The sequence below is a fragment of the Lipophrys pholis genome (assembly GCF_963383615.2).
Source record: "Lipophrys pholis genome assembly, chromosome: 21".
NCBI classification, from domain to species: Eukaryota; Metazoa; Chordata; class Actinopteri; order Blenniiformes; family Blenniidae; genus Lipophrys; species Lipophrys pholis.
The window spans coordinates 15,322,075-15,341,075 of record NC_137649.1 but is presented as its reverse complement, the minus strand read 5'-3'; the positions used below and the strand labels follow the sequence as shown (position 1 = coordinate 15,341,075).

General features: G+C 41.5%; 1 protein-coding gene across 1 annotated transcript in view; it reads left to right on the top strand.

Moving 5' to 3' along the window:
- The first annotated feature begins 1,298 nt into the window (after positions 1 to 1,298).
- Positions 1,299 to 19,001, top strand: part of lpgat1 (lysophosphatidylglycerol acyltransferase 1) — a 59,478-nt gene continuing 41,775 nt past the window's right edge. The window contains exons 1-2 of the mRNA XM_080490529.1: positions 1,299 to 1,971; positions 4,763 to 5,015. Coding sequence (XP_080346655.1) covers positions 4,778 to 5,015 — 238 coding nt within the window. The 5' untranslated portion in view covers positions 1,299 to 1,971; positions 4,763 to 4,777. The remainder of the gene's footprint in view (positions 1,972 to 4,762; positions 5,016 to 19,001) is intronic.

Below are 19,001 nucleotides of genomic sequence, written 5' to 3'. Positions count from 1 at the left end.
CATGAGAGTAAAAACACGGTCACAATATCAAGAGTCCTCAAATGACCTCAAACGCCTCAACGTGAAGGGGAACTTGAGAGAAAACCCTCAACACAACTACACCCTCCAAACCCCCCCCCCTCCAAATGAACATGTCTGCGAGAAATTGAAACACACGCATTAACTTTCACAGCTTTTCGTTGATTGATGATGAAATGTGGAAAAAACTTTCAACCAGGATCGAATCCATGTTGGTTTCAGGATGAAAGTCATGAGATCAGGTCCCAAAATAAACACAATAATTTGTTTGTTGCTCATAAAGTGATAAAGTGTCGACACTTTACAACAGAGAGTTTGTGTATTCAGAGACAGAGTGAGATAAACACCGGAGCATCGAGAATAAACTTTTAAAAAGTTCCCCTTTGCCTTTCCGGAATCAGATTCTATCTATCGTATCTGTCTGTCTGTCTGTCTGTCTCACCTGTAAATGGATTTATAAAACAAACATACACACAACATATTTAATATATGAGCCAAAGTACAAGAGTAAGTGTAAGTTTACTTCAAAACAGTATATTACTTTAGTTCACTTCCCCTACTGGTCATAGTTGTGATTGATCGATTGACGGATCCATATTTGTTTTTACCTTAATCAATTGACCGGTGGTTCAAGCAATTGTTGATTAAAACGTATTAACATGATTAATAAAAATAATATTGTCTCATTGAAGTACTGTATTACTTTTTATTATTTGAAATAAATCACACTTATGTTGCGACAACAAAAAAGTATTTTTAAATACGAATATTAAAGCTGAGATTAGTAAAATACCTATAAGTGCATGAACAAGTACAAACTAGAAAATTCCAGAGGAAATGTATGTGTGCCTGCATCTCTTTGATCTCCTCCATGAGGTGCCTCTCCCATCCACTTTGTATGGGAAGGATTTATTTTTTGCAATTTGTGTGGGGATTTATTGTGAAATGGTGAGCTGAATAATTCCCAAAAGACATAGCAACATATTCCTGAATGTTTTACGCATTTTGACGTGCTTTTTGTGTCAGTGCTCCAAAAGGCGCAGGACTAGAAAAAGATGGCAGAAAGAAAGAAAGAAAGAAAGAATGAATGAATGAATGAATGAATGAATAATAGAATTAAACAGCCGCCTGGGACAGTAATCTTTGCGCCTTGCCACTGGGCAGGCACACGAATTAAAACATATTGACACTGTAACGTGCTTGTGCGTGTGCGCGAGAGGCCTTCATTGTGAAGTCGGACCGGAAGTATGCCAGGATAACTCTGCCACGTCTTTTATTTTGAAGACGGACCGGAAGAGTCCCGGTGCGCCGTCGCTCTTTTTGTGCACTTTGACGCTGTGAATCTTTATCTGGATGAAGATAACGGCCCCTTCCGACAGGGACACTATAATTCGCTGTCGTGCGCTCTCGATGTGCACATGTCGTGTGCGTTTTGTGTCGCGTTCGGCTGAGGAGCAGCGCTGATCCCGGTGCTCGGCTGATCCTCCTCCTCCTCCTCCGCCGCCGCCGCATCTCGTCCGTTCCCCCGCAGCCGCCGCTAGCTAACTTGACGATGATGATGGCGGTGACGACGGTACACGACAGGAATTATCCCGGTGTCTCCGGCTGAGATGGAGCCAGCGACGCTCGACTGGAGTCGCCTGCTTGCTAGCTAGCTAGCGAGCGAGCTAACGGTGCCCGCCGGGATCGAGTGCGCCCGAGCCAAGCCGAGCCGAGCCGAGCCGGGATAACGTGAGCGCTAAATGGGTGCAGCTGCAGCTTCATCCCGCCGCGTTTGCTTTGACATTATCAGACATTTGCACCCTCGGTCCGCCGATTCCTCTCACACTTATGCCCACTAGCGGCACCGCTAACTCCTCCGATTAGGGTTAGCTACACGTGACAGCGTCCCTCGCGCTGCGACCATTAGCTGCACCTCTGGCCGTCCTTGGATGCTTCGCTGACAATAATTGGGTGAGTAACGTGAGTCCGCCACACTTTTACTACTCAATTACGGGCTGGGACTACGTCCTGGAGGCGGCGGACCCTGCGCTCTGCACCAGCCTCCACTGGCCGTTTGAGGACTTGTAGCTCTCTGTGTTGTGCAGCAGCGTTTATTTATTTTTTTATTTAGGGCCGTCTTTCCTCACATCTGCCCCCCGTTATGCTCACTCGACCCCTCCTCCCGGTTCGCGGGAGCACGCCGTCCCGGGCGGCTGGTCCTCCGGAGCGGCTCCCTGCCACGGCTAGGCGGCTAGCTAGCTCCAACAGTCCCGGAATAAATCGTTCCCGACGCCAAAAATCAAAAAAAAAAAAAGAAAACACCCAGCCTCAATACATCCACAACCCGGCTCCCCCCTCTGGCGTTAAATTATCCCAGTAAGCGATGTATCATCGTGATTATCGTGACAATAATATCGCGATTGTTATGAATACACGACATATCGTAGAAATCTCATTTAAGTAACTGAGAAGTACTGGAACCCACATTAAAACAATTTTACTCGCATTTATTCCAAGTGTATTACTTTCATGATCTGCACTCAAGATAAACAGAGCGTCTGACATTAGAAACAGTGTGAGCAACTATTTCTGTGGTTTATTCACTGGATAACTTAAGAGTCATTCCAACATGATAAAAAAGAATGAAGCTAAAGTATTACTGTGTACACCAGAGGTGTCGAACTTATCATAGTTCAGTATATACGTAAAGAAAATGTCTATAGATTCACAAAACCAACCAATTACTTCAGGAAATGACTACAATCTCAATATAAAGCAAATTTTAATAAAACATTCTGGTGCAAAACACAATAAATGCTCAAAACACTGCATGGATTTGAGGCTAGTTTGATAGCATCTAGGTAGCTATTTTCCTGGCAGCGTCACTGATATTTCAGATCTGGTGGTCTCAGTGTTTTGTGTGTCCGCCACTCTTTTAAAAAAAAATAAAAAAAGAAAAGAAAAAGGATTGTTATCCTTTGGTGGTTTGGCAGGCCGGATTGGAGCCTCCTGCGGACCGGTTTTGGCCGAGGGACCTTTATGTCTGACACCCAAGGTGTATGCAATGATCAGAGGATCCCACTTTGAGGTCATCTGATTCGTTAGAATAAGATACTGATCTATTAATGTAATCACAGCAATACACTCGCCTTACATTGTCTTTGCTTTTACAACTATTCCCACATTGAATGTCAGTTTTAGAAAGTCCTATAGGTTACTACTACATTATACGTGTCAGTAAATTTTAACCAGTTTGTGGCGCACAAATATTTAGTTTAATGTATACCGAAAATGTAAATGGAATCACTGCAATACATTTTAATTACTTTGCACTTAATAATTTACAATTTAACGACTACTCTGTGTTAAATGTATGCCTTTTGTTCTGTGTACTATAGACTAGTACTGATTATGTTCTGATATGGCTGTATTTTGAACAGGTTCTGGCAACTTTGTATTGTTTCATATTGACTGTAGGTAAATAGAAGATAACAGAACTAAAGTATTCTCACAAGATCCAATAACGCGCCTGATGGTTGTGTCAGAAATGGCTCACTTATTCACCATCAGTGGTTCCCAACAGGAAGTCATAACAGTGAAGCCATACCGTGACAAATTGAAGGCCTATACTACGAAGCAGGATTACTGTACTTGGAATATTTCTCCTTTTACCTTGGTTGACAAACCCAGACGTTCGCAATCCTGGTTAACAGTGGTGCGAAACTGGTTATCAACTCCGTAACAGTCGTATTGTGACTCACTGAATTGTTGCACAACTTTTACAAATGGCACTACTGTACGTCTCTGTGCAAGCATGGAAAATGAAACCCATCTCATACGTGCATGACTGCGATTGTTCTCACAACTTTGCAAACGGAGTTTGATTGAGTGCTTTACTGTACTTCATATTAGGCATCCTTATTATTCAATAACTTCTTCTCTTGTCCGTTTGCCTCTTATTTTGCTTTTGAACGCAGGACACGGTCGATAGAAGTGCTTAGTTTTGTGACCTGTGGTCGGACACTACGTTTTCATTATATATCGAGTGCTCTGTACACAGTGTAGTAATGCTTACTCTACACTTAAGACAACATTACAGGCAAACATCCCATGTAGTATAAAGAACAGTGAGCGATTTTTAAACCGAGTCAGTAAGTGGGTTAAAAAAAATTTCGATCCAGTTCAGAGTGACTCTACTCGGACGAAGGAAAAAAAAACCCGCAGCAATATTTCAGAAGGATTTAGGCTGAATAATCGGAGTGGTGTGATGAGTAGCAGGAGCAACAGAAGACTTGCAGACCTTCAGGAACGTTTTAGATTGAAGCATAAATAGAATAACTTGGTGACCGCAACAAATAATTTGTACTTTTGAACCCTGAAAGGTAGCTGGGTCAGCTCACCCTGCTCACCATGCCAATTAAACTTGCTCACGCTGACCCACAAAGATAGGTTGAAATTAGAGGGTTTAATATTATTATTATGAACATGTTGATGCTTTAAATGTTTGTTTTTTTACTAACATAATTATTCAATAATGATTCAATCTCTCTCAATGGCCTGCTTGTTTCATAGTTTTTGGTTATTATGCTTAGGTTACAAATAGTAATAACTATGTTATAAAACGTCTAAAACGTCTCCATTACACCAATAATTATTTCTCCTGTGGGCACAACGTTGATTGCAGAGCAGGTTGTGTTCCGTAATGTTTAGTCTGACATGTCCAGACAGTGCGATGCTGACGACTTCCCTGTGTGTGTTGCAGACGGCGTGTATCAGGATGGCACAGATCTTGGACGGAGCCGGCAAACTGGGCTGGGTTCTCCTCAAGTCTGTGCTCCGTTTCGTCTTCATGTTCCTCAACAACTGTGTAGCCATCCCCTCCTACTGTATGTACCTGCTGCTTCTGCAGCCTCTGAGAATATGGGACCGCACCGCCTTCTGGCACGTTGAAGGACTCATGTTCAAATGGTTGCTGGCCATGGTGTCTTCGTGGGGCTGGATTGCAGGTTATACAGGTAAGACGCCACATCAGAATTGGTCTCCTGCTGTGGATGTGCGTTTCTTTCTGCCTAATAATTCAGCTTTGCTCTAAAACCAGTTTGCTCTCCACGTGTTTACACTGGAGTCATCGAGGTCTGTTTATAGAGCGACTTCAACGCCCCGCTCCTTCAAGATCACAAATGAAATGTCACTGCTGTTCTGAAGAAGCTTCCAGAATCTCTTTCAGTCTCTCGCATCACCTGGAGACCCTGACAAGAAGAAAGTGTTACTTCTTTTTCATAGCAATACATTCAGTCATTGCAGGAAAGCATCCTGTATAATCTAAGAAACAGCCCAAATCTTCTAATGTGAGTCGTTGTGCGAAAAATGAGTTTTGAGTCTGAAATTGAAAAGAAAGTTATTTGCTTGTTTCTCCACGAATATATTCTTTCTGATTTGTTCTGTAGGCACATTACCAGCTTCACTTAAATTTCCAGGCCACCTGTTAGACTTGGTTCTCTTATAAGCAGGAATTTTGATAAAATGGGATTGTTTTTAAAAGAACAAAATGGTAATTGTGTGATCACTTAGTAGAAGGTAGGCCAGATTTGTGCCAGACATTGGCTATGGTAATGTTAAAGCGGTTACACAGATGACTTGTTATATTCATACTTTTAGATTTTACAGACAAACATTGAATTTAGTTTAAGGATTAGTGAGTGATTACAGATGGTCAGCAAGGCAATCAAATTGCTTGATGTGTATTGTTATTCTGCAATGTTTAAATCAGCTTTAATGATGAACTGGGCTTTCAATGTGAAACTGACCAGGACAATTGTGGCCTTTGATTGTTTCTCCACTCGTTCATGGCTTTATATCTTTCTTGTTCCGCAAACAGTCAAACATCATGGCACAAGTTTAATGTTTACATCGCTCAAGTGTTTTTTTTTTTTTTTTTTACCACCTCAGGTACCTTACGTGTATTTCAGATGCATCCTTCTGTATCTATGGACCATGTAACTTTACATCCAATATGTAGTTGGCTTTACTGTCTGAGCCTCTGCAACGTACTGAAATGTCCATACAGGCAAGCCAATCAGTACCACTGAACACTATATGTTTTCAAACAGAAAAGCACATGAGACATGTTTGCTTCCAGAAATCAAGCTTAAACGGGAAGGGGACCTTATTATCTTGCCAACTCTGTAAAAGCACATTATTCTTGAACGTATTACTTTCTTCATTCCCACATAAAAATATTAAAATGACCAGTAATCACAGACTTTAATCCAGGTACACACCAGAAACAAAATCTAGGATCCAGTTTCTCCTCCAGATTAACCACAGCTGACCAGCATGTGAACATGAACCCCCGTCTGCAGACTGTATTTCATATGAAGTGCTTCCTCCTCAATTGGAAATAAGGCACTAACAGGGTTAGGGCAGATGGTTGAACTGAAATGAGACAAATGAAGAATGAATAAAATACTGATCTCTAATTTGAATCCTAAACGGCACAGCTGCTCACTGCAGCACTTTCAAAAGACAATCTTCGAATAATCACGATTTCTTGCTTCCACATGCTGTGGTTCTATGGAAATGTTGTCTTCAACTGCTTCAATATGCACAAAGTCAAATGTGGTTATTTTCTATGAGAAGCCCAATGTTTCTTTAGTAAATGACCTTAATTTTATAATTTGCTTAACCTTAACTGACCCTTACCCTGGGTGGAAAGCCGTGATTTGACCTATTTGGTCTAAAATCTTGAATTTCCCTGAACGTTGGTCAAAAACCCAGATCTCATTGGAACTGTATTTGGACAACTGAACTTAGCAGAACCACGGGTCAAAGACTTTATTAGTTGAGTCGGAAAGGCGGGTCCAAAGACCACAAATTGACCTGGACTGCAAGTTGAATACCCTTAATTTACTTAAACTGTGGATCAAATACACAAGTCCAACTGTCCATCAAAAACTTGAGTCTAACGTCCATCGCTGCTTCAAGCCTGAACCGTGCGTCTGATCAGAATCATTTCACAACTGCAACATTTTTGACACTACTTAAATGAGTGAACTTGAAAAAAAACTATTAACCAAATCAAAAATGAAGGTTAGCTTCACGACTTGCATGATTTACCGAGCGCAGTAAAGGTTTGCTGTGGCACTGTGATTGCAGAGTGGCGGGAGTGGGAGAGGAACTGTAGGCTATCACAAGCGTCTGCTGGTTCCTCTTCGCCGGCTGGTTGCATATTTCAAAGTGACTCGGGCTACAGTGGTGTTTGGTTGCACAGAGCTGAGAGCAAAATGCTTACAAATTGCTAAGTGGTGAACACGGAGAGCAACAAGGTGCCGTGATTAATAATTCAAAGCTTTGGGCCTATAGAACACCTGGCCGTGCGTCGAGGAATATGTGACGCAGGCCTTTGATTGACTGACTGATTGGAGAGTAACTGAAGTCTGATTTAAATGGACTTTCTCAACATTGTTTTTGCTTGTATTGGATTTATACATTCGGTTATATCACTGTGGTTTGATAAGGCCTCAGATAGCAGATGCAGATCAGGTGTTTTTGTTCTGTAACAGTGTGAACAGAAAACCCTGGTTTTGGTCTGCTATAAGTGCTCCTTACTCCGACACAAACCAGATTTCAGACGGCCTGACCTTGGTCTGACCAATCATGTCGAAATTGATGCATTTCCACCCGTACAGTGCACCGTGAGCTCTAAAGAAGCAGTGAGGTCGTAGGGCCACCTACTCTCCTTTCAAGCGTCTCCTCCCGTGATGCGCTCGTGTCAGTTTCTACAAAAGACAAGATCGCTGTGCCATCGGAGAATGTGCAAGGTCGGCAGGAATTTCATGAAATTAAAAAAAGAAAATGGATCTAAAAGGACTCCAACTGAAAGCAGTGACGGATGATGCGTCATATTTTATTTTTTTTTGTTTGTACATTGGCACAGCTGTGATGACGTGCGCTGCTCCTTCTTCTGCACAAGCATCCCCGGTGTTGGAGACGGGTGACTTGTGAACGCTGCTGTGAGGTATTTGCCGCTAAACTGAGGGAGATCTCAGGCTTTCGACAGAAAAGTTGACAGTATGGTGATGTATTGGGTTGTTGTGGAGATGTCAACATGATGTGGCAGTTGTCGGTGTGTGTCGGTGGTGCGTTAGTGTTGTAACCTGTGCTCAAGGGCACTGGGGAAGTCAGGCCTGTGTAAGCAAAAGGCCTTTTAGTGTGGGAAAACTCGTAAAATAGAAACACTTTATGTTCAAGGTGCCATCGTTTCTAGAATACATTAAAGTTGCTGCAGGCTTAATCCCTCCATGTAACAATCCCACCATAGCAACATTAGCAACAGCAAAACCAGTCCAATAAGCACCAGAGCTTCCTTCATACAACCAATTCCACATGACGGCAAAAAGTAAACGGTGGTCGTCTCGGTGCATGCGGCCTGATTGTACTGAGTCGCACACTGAGCACCAAATGCCTCGTGGAGGCCACGAGTTTGAGCTGAATGGGCTCCCGTAGTTTGATGAGCAATGCAGATGACTTTATGTACGCACAGCTGTTCACAACTACACGGGAAAAGTGACGCGCGTGCCGTGGTCAGTGAACGCCTCATGAAGAGCAGCTTTAGTCACTCCATTGAAACAGTCTAGTCTCCCATTACTGTAATCCAGTGGTACTTTGAGGTACTTTTTTCATGTAACTTATTTGTGTGTGTGTAACTCGACAGGGAAAACTATAAAAGAGAATATAATGGGGAAGTGCTGATTTCATAAGGTCAGAGGTGGATTTCCTTTTCTTTGAGGCCTTGGTGATTTCAATCAAAAGTCCAGAAACGTAAACGTTTGAGTTTGTAAGTGTTGAAATGAATCACTAATCAAACTTCAGCTTTCTGAGATGCACTTGCAGCTTCCATCGCTGGTCAGCAGCAGCTCCAGATCATGTGCACATCCTAAAGCGCTGAAGCTTTTACCTGCATTCAGAAAGGTGATGAATCTGTTGCAGCTCTGAATTCTTGACAAACTTCCAGACTCCTTGCAGCATAGTGAAACCATGTTTTATTGATGACATGTAGGGAGATTCATGTCATTTTGCCGACAGAGTATGACAATTTCTTTTCCTGAAACTTTGTTCACCCTGCACTTGATTTCCAGTAAAGCTCGGTATGTGTCAGAATACTCACTCAGAGCCCGACACGCCGCAGTAAAAAAAAAAGATTTATAAGTTGGATATTGTGTGACATTCACTGGAGGAGCTGCAGTGATGTTTTGGATTTGTCTAACATGGTTTTTTTGTATCTAATACGCCAGCATGGTATCAGGTGAACATGCAATGATGAACACTTGTGATTTTAAAGTCCGTACTGTGATATTTCTTCCTTCAAATCACTTTCTTTTGTTGCTATTTCACACGAGCTGTGATGTGACTGGATAGGATATTGTTTTTTGAGGTTGTTTGTTGTTGATTTTTGTGTTCTGTTCTGCCAACTCCTGGTCGCCACCTATAATATAATATTGGGGATAATTAAGTGAACTATGGTCAGTTTTCAACACAAGGCATGTGGTGTGAAAGTGTTTTCCATTTATCTCGAAATGTAATTTATTTTTCAATCATTATTTGCCGTTTATAGGTTATGATACTTTCAGTTTACTGATACAACAGAATTGAGATCCTACTGAGCTGTATATGGCCCTCGGAACACCCCTGATCTAGATGCTCTGTTTCCCACAACAACTGTAACCTCCCCAGATCACTAAATGGGCAGTGTGAGGTTTGCAGAAGGTTCTAGTATTGTTGTGTTCATTGTGAAAGGTGTGTTACATTTGAAAGTAAAATTCAATAGAGATCTGCATTTTGTTTCTTTTATTTACACGAAGCTGGGACAAAAACGTGGTTTAACTTTCAGCTAAATTGTCTTTTAAATGTCATTGTGGTTTAAATAAATGCAGTAACCATATTGCAGAACAATGGCTGAAGTGCAATTAACAGAAAACGAGCCGAATCAGCAAATGAAGACATTCACCTTATCCTGCGACCCTGGGACCTCTAGTATGTTCTACATACTAGATCACATTTTTGTATTTGACTGTATGAACTTGTTGAATGCAGTAGGCCCGTTACCTCAGGCTAATCCATGCTTACAGAATATATTTCTATTATGTGTTACTGAAACTTGGATGATTGCTGAGTCGGCGGCATTTTGTTGGGCTTCTTTTGCTGTAAACACACGTTTGCCAAATGTGGTCGCTTGTTTTCAATGCCACGTGACGGAACGGCTGTTGAAACTATTTGTTATTGAAGGATGTTGGTTTGGAAGGATTGATCAGTCCCATACACAATGAACATTTCTGTGTATTTTTCAAAACCTTAGATTTTCTTTGTTTTGTCTACTGTATGCTGACAGCTACGTTTCACTACATCCTGTTAGTGTGGAGTATTATGTAGCGTTGTGACTTCCATCGGAGACGAGATCCAGTTTTTAACTAATGGAAAGGTACCTTTGTCACTGTGCCATCAGTTTAACCTCTCAGTAAATGACTGATCTTACTTCTACTGATCCTTTGGTTTCTTTAAAACTCTTGACCACAGAGGTTTGGAGACATCGCCTTCTCTCCGTCCTACAATCCTCCTGAAACCTGCTGGGCTTCACCTCGGCTCTCAGCAGAGTACAGTCGAGGCAGTGCAGGCTGACGTGTGTGCAAGTCGTTTGACCATAATCAAGGCAATTTGCTGAAAGTCATTTAAACTGAATCACAGGCCGACTTTCGCTGAGCTAATACTCCTTCACCGCTACTAGCTCGATAGCGTCGCTTAGCGGTGCCGCATAAGCCCCGTTTCAAATCTATGTAATAATCTTAGTGTTTAAGCGAATTGCATTGTAATGCAAGGTAATAAACGTAATTATTGAAGCTACATTACAAGAGTGGAACTCTGTCACTTTAACAAAGATCCTTGACAATGGACATGCTCCAAAAGAACTGGTGTATAATCGAATGAATCCATTATGGTAGCTTAATGACTTGTGTGTATCTATTTGGATTTGTCTATCAATATTTGTGTACTTAATTAAATTTCTGTATGTGTAATATGTTTCTGTGTTCTGAAATGTTTTTGTGTGGCTAAAAGGACCTGCTAATGTTGCTTTTACAAATGACAGGACAGATTCGTCGAACTCTGGGTTTTTCTTTGCCTTCAGTGTGGACTTGCAGGGTCACAGTAACGTTTTGGTCTGCACTGTGTCTCCGTAGCTATTCATAACACTTGTACTTGTGTTTACATTTCTAGTTTTTACATTATGGTCTGTTTTTATCCAGGCCAAGAATTCTTTCAGATAAGTAAAATATATCATTAGCATATAACAACAGTCTGGCATGACTGTGAATAGATGGTATTTTCCTTAATACATGTCAGAGTTATTCTTTTAAGTCTTTGAAGCATTTTTGTTTAAATGTATACCACTATATAATGCCTGGTTTTATGTCGGGAATGAAAGCATAACTATCGATGGTCAAGTTTACAGATAAAGCACAAATTTCCTTTATTTGTACCAAAAAGCCTCATAAATCAAAAAGTAGCAGGTATAAATGTGCAAGTTTCTTTTAATGTTGGGTCATTTTATAAAAATTTAAGATATTCTAGCTGCTGTCAAATGGGTTTGTTTTGATGTAAACACTGTGTAAAGCGGTACTGTTGTAAAGCTCAGTGATTACAAACATAACGGATACGGGATAGAATAGAGCTTGATAAGTGAGCCTGCGAGTCTAAACTGAGGGTCTCAAATCCCAGCCTAGCTCAGTCATGACAGAAGAGCAAACTGCACTTGAGTGGATGATGGCTTCATCTGACGTGGAGGCAAAGGGAGATATTTACAGGTCCTTGTCCACGCATGTATGTTTAGATACAAACATTATACATATTACACTTGTACAAAGCAGGTTGCATGTGCAAGTTATTCGTTACAATATATAAGCCATACGTTCAACCTTACGGAGAGGCTTCCTTCCTTGCCTTTGTTTTTGTTTGGCATCTTTGACATTCCAGCCAATTTTGTTCGGAATGTTGAAATTAAGTGTTTTTTTAAATGTATGTATTGAATGAAACTGTATTGGTGTGTCGTTGGTGCAACTCGAAGGGATAATTGATATAGTTTAACAATAAATTGTTGGAATGTAGGCCACTTTGATACAAATCCAACGCAAATGTCGGAACATTGCCTCACAAAGCCTGAAACAGTCCTGGAGTTAGTGAAACTGCATTGAGTTGTGTTGTCAGTCAAGCTGACCCCTTTTTTTCTGTTGTTATCAAAAGCTTTACAACTGTATTTGGTCCGATGAGATTGTCTCTCAGACACACACACATGCGCGCAGATGCACAGTGGGCATAGACAGGTGCACTAAAGCCAGCAGGATTAAGTTTTCACTGCATGTTGCCTGAGTGGGTGGGCTGTGGTCCTGCAAAGAGATCAGAGGCTGCGACGGAACATGCAGACGCTGCACACTTGCATCACGGCCTTGAGTTGCAACTCTCGTCTCTCGTCAGGTTTGGGAATGTGACGTTAACATGAAATCCTTTGTCTTAAGCATAAACTTATATTCTTCACTCTTTCTCATGCCAAGGATCGTTTTGGACTTTTCAGTGTATTATTATTCTTTATTCTACCTGACTGGTTCATAAATGAACCAGTTTATTGCGGTCTTGTTTTTTGATCATCTCTTTTGGATAATCAGGGGTTTGCTTTATTACACAAGCAGAAATGCTTAAAAAGTGACAATTTTTCCTGTTTTTTATCGAGCTGGAGATTAATGGATGAAACATTAGATGTGGTATCGTGGTTAGCTCTCTCACCAAACAGCAGGAAAATCCCTTGTTCAAGACCAGTGTTGGCCTTTCTATGTGGAGTTCCTGTTTTTGCTTCGTCACTGCATTTATTTCCAGTCAGAAGCAGGCGTTCCATTATTTTCAAGACACTGAACCTCAGGTTCGCGCCAATGGTGTGTGAGCACTTTGCATGGTAGCAGTCGTGTGTGTGTGTATGATTGAATGGGTGGATGTGATGCATCAGTTAAAGCACATTATCCCCTCGGGCTAGAAGTGTACAAACTTTTTTTTTGACTAGCGCCATTTAATATGGAACTTTGAACCTTCATGGATCTAGGGGCCAGACTTTCAACATGTTTGTCTTAAGGAGCACTTTATAAATATAGCGCAATTATCATATACCACGTTCTGCAGTCTGTGTACACCCACAGAAATGGTAGCCGTCACTTGGCTGATGGGACTTCTTCTCTGGACTGTGTGGGCGTGTACAGATCATCTTTGATGGACATTTCACTGACTGTCCTGATATATCCATGATGCACCTGTTAGGGTGAGTCAATTTACAGCTATGAGTCTGTATATTTAGGAACCTTACATCTTATAATGGTATTTTCACTCATTATTCGACATTGGTAGCAAGTGATTTGTGCTTGTGCCTATTGATCCAACAAGAAACTAAATATCCAGAACCGATGCCAGAAGACGATGGAATTCACTGCGAAACGCTGCTCTTAAAGCAACGACCGGGCGCATTTTGGGAAGCTTTTTCTTCGGCAGACGGATACTTACAGTGTCCTTCCAACAGGGTTTGGTTAAAGTTTAATGTAGATTGAGATTGACTTTCAGTGGTTTCCTGTCGCACCATTGCAGGAGTGAACTAGTGTCAAGTGATGCCGTTGCAGCTGAAGCTAAGCTGAGACTCTTTTCTTAAACATGTTTGCATTAGTAGAAGCTAGTGTATACTGTATGTGTTTCTTCATGGATCAGCAGCTCATTGTGTGTTAAATCTATATGATAATTTAGAATTGGTGTAATGTAATTGATGCAGCAAACTTTAGGAACAAATTAATAGGGTCGAATTGGCTGTTAGCCTTTAATGAGGGCTGCGAATGAATGGTAATGCATGAAACCCATTGACTCTATTTAACCAACGCGGAGACCTTTTCTAATTGGATTTAACATCGAGCCACACTGTATGGTCTGTGAGCCCGGTTGTAAGCCCCTCTGCTTTTTGTTGGACCACGGTTGTGATTGTAGTTTTACGTATGTTGTAATTCATTATTGAACCTTTTGTTTATTCAGAGATGAGGTACAAAATATTACTTTATGATGACTGTGTCTACGATGAACCTTTTTGTAACTCCTTATATTCAAATACACTTGACATTAAATACAACAAATAGAACATAGCAGGTTTGCACACGTTTTCATATGAAATTATATGTCTACAGTTGTGTCTCAGGGAGGCAGTATCCTCTTCCTCTAAAGTAAAAGTGATGAATTCTTCCTAATTTTTTTTAAAAGGTCAGTTCTATTTCTTACAGTTACAGCTAGGCGGTTCCCCACTGAACCTTTATTCCATCATGAACGTAGCCTGAACTCTTCTGTGTTTCCATGTTAGCTTTAATATTTTAAGAGGTTAAAAAATATCTGATAATGCATCCAGCCTGTGCTTTAGTGATGAAGTCCGGTCTCCCGGTGATACTGACCCTAGTATCTCAGCTTGGATGACATGACATGTAGAGATTTTCTTTTCATATAAGGTGCTACAGAACCTTTCATGGTTTCGACAACAATGCAGAGTACTGGGCTAAATGCACTTTAGGGATTAAAGCGGTGGTAAATTTACCAGTTACTCACAAACCGTGGCAAAAATGTTCCTGTTCCTCTCACTGATAGAGATCTGCTGCATGCAGAGGTCGGGTCCTCCAACTCTTGCTTATTCTATTGGGTTGGTTTTGTCGTTTTGGTGCCTTGCTGTAGCCATACTCAAGTCATACTGCACCAGGATTCACGATAATGCCTTCACACTTTGTGACAACAGACTATTATGTGTGTGTTTTACTGGGACTGAACCTGCGACTCATAAACCGGTGTCTTATAGTTGAAAGAACTTTATGACTCTCCAGTGCCCAGAATGCTGGCCTGTGAGGCTTGATGGTGTTTCCGGTGAAGAGTTTAGAGCTGCTCTGTGCCTTTTTAATGTGATGCATGGTAATTGTTAAACCTATTATGACATGGAGCAGACTAGTCGATATGCAGTGTAGGGATGGGTCCGATTCGGTATCGGGTTCTGATACCAACGTAATTCACGGATTGAACATTTCCGATCCAACGTGCGGAGATTTCCAATCCACGATCCTTCGTCTGTGCTTTACTGCTGCTGAAATGACTCCACAAATGTTTCCCTGCTGGCTGCTCTGCTCGCTGGCGCAATGAGACGTGGAGGAATAGTTCAGGAAATCCATTCCACAGTTTGCAGCCAGCTAGCGTAGTAGCACTGTGGCTATCCAACTTTTCATGACAACATGTCACTGTTTGGACATATTTTACGCTCAAAACACTGCGCTGCAACGTGCAATGTTTACAAAGCCGTTGTACAGCGAGGCGGCCGCTCTGCTGTCAGGTGTCACCGTTTTAAAACACCAGCTCACCGTGGAGAACGGCACTGACCGCATCAAAACAATGAAAAGCAGCTCCTCCTCGCTGTAGCAGGCGAGTCAGACCTCCGTGAAGCTGCGTCCTACTCCATGCAAAACTCTGTGAAAATAGTCCCAATCGTTTGCGCTGCGTTGGTACAGAATTTCCCTCGGAATTGCTAAAGCGATTCTGAGGTTTTAAAGATATAACAAGTTTCTTATGAGATGATGATGTCATGCAGACCCCTTCATTGTCCAAATTGAGCAAAAATAGTGTGTACTGCTCTTTTCTGACCTTACACTAACCTCAAGTTGCCTTTTGAGTGAATACAATGCATACATTCGTACGATAATAATATTAAAGCAAACAGAGCTCTGGTATCGGAATAGTATTAGTATTGGCAGATATCCAAATTCAGGTATTTGGATCGGAAGTGAAAAAACGTGGATCGGTGCATCCCTAATGCAGTGAAGTGTTGAGGATGTGCAACGCAACAGTTCAAAAGGAGAAAACAGGTAGAGACATGGCAGAGTCGGGCTTGAAAGTTTGTTTTAAAATGCAAGTGAGCACAATTCCTGTACAGTAAAATGGGTGTGTGATTGTATTGTTTGGTCTGTGAACTTGACACAAATAGGAGGAATAAAACCCAACCGTCGGCCAAGATTTTCATCATGATGTTTCATCATAATCCAACAAGCGTGAGAGGTTTGTTAAACTAATGTTAGCTCGTGATTGAAGCAGAGCTTACAATAGCTTGTTTGCTGAACTAAACTCCTGCCAAGTAAGCATTGAAGAGTTAATGGACTGTGAATTGTAGTTTGAACGCAGGAAGAATTTCACAGTTAGGCTTTCATTGTCCGCTGGCTGGCAGTAATTCACCATGTGAATCATTGCTCTTCACAACGTTGACAGGGTAACTAAAAGCCTGCTCTTTGAGGCTTTTTTAAAAAAATGTCATTGGCCACACTTTGGACAGCCACCGTTTCACGAAAGAGATGTCGTGATGTCTTGCCAATTCCCTCTCCTCTAGAGAGAAACTATGAAGTATCAAGCCAGGCGACAAGGTCGACGGTACAGCGTTTAGCTGACCACAGATACGGGATTAGACACTGCGCCTGCAGCGTGGCTGTCATCCCACTGTGCTAACTGTGTCATCTCTCAAAGACAATTTCCCTAATGTATTCTATCTGACAGATGACCCATCTCTGTGATATCATTTACGCTCTTCTCCTGCAACAATGGGGACTTCAGCAAGCACGAAGGCATGCTCCTTATGAAATGACATTGCCTTCAGGGTACGCACACCCCGCGCACCCGCGTCCAAGTGCCACAGATGTGTCATTTCTCTGGAAGTGCACTTTGGATTCCCGCACCCCTGAGAATTGGCATTGTTCTGCTGAGGACAGGAAGTGAGATGAAGGCCCAAATTGAACATGCCAATAACACTTTTTGATGCAGGAGGGGCGGATTACACTCACTGAGGAGATGGCAACATGTGTTCATGTTGAGCTTGCGCGTATCCTAGAATATGTGCTTGAGCCAAAAGACTCAACAAATTACATAATCAGATATTGGCAAATGTCTGAGGTAGATTTTGTAAGCATAGCTAAAGTTTGAGGAAATCAACATGATTCAACAGGGAGGTGTTTCCTTATGTTTGGCTTTTGCAGTTGTTTGTGCTCACAGATCTGCTTGTAAACCACTTAATTTATAAATTGCGCATTAGCAGTATGTGTCTAAATGTCATCGGCATGCTGAATGGCTCGCTGGAGGGTACAGTGGGTTGAAACTTCAAGGTGAAATGGGACCAGCTTGCAATCTTTTAGAAATAAACGATTCTGTCAACGAAATACTTTGGCCTTTTACTGTGAGTCATGCAGAAATGGTTAATGCTGACAGTTCGGTTCAATGCCTCTCGACCACGGTCATGACGGCAGCTCTCGCGCCTCATTCAATCTAACATTGAATTACTTACGTTTTTACAACAAGCAGTGCACTTTTTGGATATCTGCCTGGTCTATCGCTCACCGACTGCAGAAAAGATTAACGCTCTTCTGTCTCGGGGTTCACTGTGTTTGTTTTGGAATTATAGATTATTAAAGAATGTTTTGGATTCTCTTTTACTTCTTCCAACAAAAGCTCTCTTAAAGATGCAGATTACAGCTTTTAAAAACAAGTTATCATCTGGTGTCATGCTAAACTGAGCTCCTCAAGACTTATGAAGGATTCACAGCTGAGTTTTGACAAAGTGTTGTTCAGGTTGACTTGAGAAAACTATGTTGAAAATTGTGTTGACATTTGTCGTAGTTGTGCCTTAAAAAACCTCGACTTGATAAGTAGTCTTGCCCAACAGTACATTTAGGATAAATGGCCAAAATGTACTTGTATAGCACATGTAAACGCTTTAGCAGTTTCAACATGTCTAAATGATGAGTCACATTTCAACACTCGCACATGTTTCAACGCCAACGGCTGCCATGCAATATGTCCACATTGTTATGAAAAACTTTATTCACTAGCAATGTTGCTGGTGACTAAATTTTCTTGACTATATGGCATTTTAATCAAGAATAGTTGGTTCGTCTCAAAAAAGCAAATTGTCGGAAACGCCGCTTTAAGCACAATTTATTCTTAAACGTTGCTCCTAATTTTACACATTAGAACACACGCACACACAAAATTATATTTCCTCGTGGACAGAACTTTAAGGTATGCATTCACTGATAGTGATGTTCATTCCAGTACTGGTTTTGGACCTGATACAGTGCGTGGGTCAGCCATACTGATGGCAGTGTTCCAGTATCACCACACCTGATACTACTTTAATGCAGCTTGATATCAACGGACCTCAACCTCCCAGCAGCTAATCATTAAATAAGGAGTCGCCCTTCCGAAACTTTCAGCAAGTCAGACTGCAGATTACATGCCAGGTTTGGCCTCGTGTAAATAACCCCCCCCCCCGAGGTGATTCTACCAGAAAAAAATGCGGCTACGTTCTTGACAGTGACTTCCAAGATCACCCAACTCTATAACCTACTGTGTTATTGTGTGCTAGTTTTAAGGCAAGGACCTCCTTCATTTACCAAAAAAGGCTTTTTGTCCAGCCTCGAAGAGAGTGTGTAAATGTGATACTTCTGTGTATAATGATGAATCATAGCAGGTTTTTTTTTTTTTCTAAACAAAAGGTGAGAGTTCCTCTGTTTTTCATGTAGTGTTATCTGAGGTTGCTACACATAGAAAACTTGTGATCGCACCTTCTCTTGTGCCTCATATTTACCATGTACCGTCTCCCATCACGTGGTGATGTTATACTTTGTGCACCAGGAAACCCGTTCAGGAAATACGAAATGGCAACACCAACTGCAACAAGTTCCTTAAATTCAGCTTGTACTGCCAAAAGCTGATTAAAATTCTCTTGTGTGTTTAGATGGGTTTTTTTCCTGGAACAAGTCTATTGAACCCCTGATTAAACTACTGCTATCTTCTTCTCAGGTTCGTTGACATTTTATCATGCACCAGATATGTCCGACTTCTGATGCTGCAGCTGCCTTGTGTTGCTT